This window comes from Haplochromis burtoni, unplaced genomic scaffold, assembly GCF_018398535.1.
Source record: "Haplochromis burtoni strain Fernald_Lab_line unplaced genomic scaffold, NCSU_Asbu1 Contig_1107, whole genome shotgun sequence".
Classification (NCBI taxonomy): domain Eukaryota; kingdom Metazoa; phylum Chordata; class Actinopteri; order Cichliformes; family Cichlidae; genus Haplochromis; species Haplochromis burtoni.
Genome location: NW_024583468.1, coordinates 8,294 through 9,948, shown reverse-complemented (window position 1 = coordinate 9,948; position 1,655 = coordinate 8,294). Strand labels below are relative to the sequence as shown.

Genomic DNA, 1,655 nt, shown 5'->3' with positions numbered 1-1,655 from the left:
AAAAAGTATAAATAAAATAATATCAGAAACTGACCCTTCAAATACTTTACCTGCTCAATTTTTCTGCCCCCCATTGAGCCACTTTGATCAATAACAAAGACGACATTTTTTGGTATCCGTGGAAGATCAGATGGAGCAAAATGATGAACAAAGTATCCGTCAGATTTCTAAGGTGGAGTTGTTTAAAAAAAACAAAAAACAACTTGATTGGTTATAGGATTATTCAAGAGGCTTTTGGGTCAAAGTCATACAGTTTTTGTTGCTAAAAGACCAGGGTTTACCTTGATGTGTCCCAGTCCATTATCCCTGTTAACGTCATAAACAATAACCAAATCTCCATTCATACCCTGATCTCCACAGCTGTCACACATTTTCTGTTGGTCGACTGTTGGATAGAAATACACCCACGCCTGGAAACAGAGTGAATCACAGTGTTTAGAAACTTGGAAGAGAGAGATGTCAGTGATTTTATTTTCTGTTTTCCGTTTTGGTCTGATATTTTGTTTGGTCAAATGTTTAGATGAAACATTGTCAGAATTAGTAATTTATCACAAATTAACACATTACTTTACATACAAAGAGTGTTGGAGAAGCCCAACCTTTAGAAGAAAATGAAATGAGATGTGTTCAAGGACCAAAACCTTAAACCAGAGGTCACTAACAGGCGGACCATGGTCCAGATGAAAACACACTGGCCAATTGAATGTGAGTCAATACCACTCCGCCAATCAACTCTGTGTATAATAGGTGGTAAACACTGGACTGTGGGGTACCAACACATCTTGGGCAATTACAAGCTGCCTGAAGCAGTTTGTAAGAACTGACCTTTCCAATTTCTGGATACAAATGGTTCCTAAGACAACTTTTTCAGGTTTAAGGAACGTAGTCTTATGTATATTGACCATGTTTGGCTCCACACACAAAGCAAGGCAGTTTTGTCCAAAGTGAACATAATCAAGCTAATCATCAATGAGCACCTCCACATGTGTATGAGAATTTTCAGCAATCATATGTTCAGTTCTATGTTGTGTGACCAAAATTATTTCAAACTGTCTGTTGTAAGAAAACTCAAGTTTTTTACTGTTTGAGAACTAAAAAAATTCTGTACCTGTTTATCTGCATGTGTTTTAGTAATGGCATTAGCGAGGTCTTTGGTGCTCAGGCCTCCTTTCACATTGATGAAACTGATGCCGGCTTCCTCGTGAATGTACACATCCACCTGGTATTAAGTAAAATAAAACAAATCAAAAGATCTCATGATGTGTGCTGTTTTTTCAGCATTGTTTTCCAAAATAATTAATGAACAGATACCAATAAGACAGTCACCTTGAAGTCTCTGACAGGCTGCATGGGTCGAGCATGAATTTGCAGCTCGTACTTGCCATGTGTGCGTTTCATCAGTTCCTCATATGTGAGTTCAAAAGTGACCTTTTTGTAAGCAGCCACATTTACAGAGGTCTTAAATTCCTCCAGAGTCCTTCCTACAGAACTAAAGCAGAAACAATAACCATTTCACTTATTTGTAATTATGGCTGTAGTTTGAACCTGAGCAGGGAATAAGGTTAACTCTAATTATATTTTCCTATTTGCATTCGCATTAACATCACTTTAGAGAAATGAAGAAAGAAGAGAAAACACAAGAACAGACCAAACTA

At 37.3% G+C, this 1,655-nt stretch overlaps 1 protein-coding gene across 1 annotated transcript in view; it reads right to left on the bottom strand.

Annotated features, from left to right (window-relative positions):
* Nucleotides 1-1,655, bottom strand: part of LOC102290109 (inter-alpha-trypsin inhibitor heavy chain H3) — a 24,060-nt gene that overhangs the window by 14,188 nt on the left and 8,217 nt on the right. Inside the window, exons 2-5 of the mRNA XM_042216546.1 lie at nt 1,327-1,489; nt 1,109-1,219; nt 282-410; nt 35-167 (exon numbers count right to left, since the gene is read on the bottom strand). Of these exons, the coding sequence (XP_042072480.1) occupies nt 35-167; nt 282-410; nt 1,109-1,219; nt 1,327-1,489 (536 nt within the window). The remainder of the gene's footprint in view (nt 1-34; nt 168-281; nt 411-1,108; nt 1,220-1,326; nt 1,490-1,655) is intronic.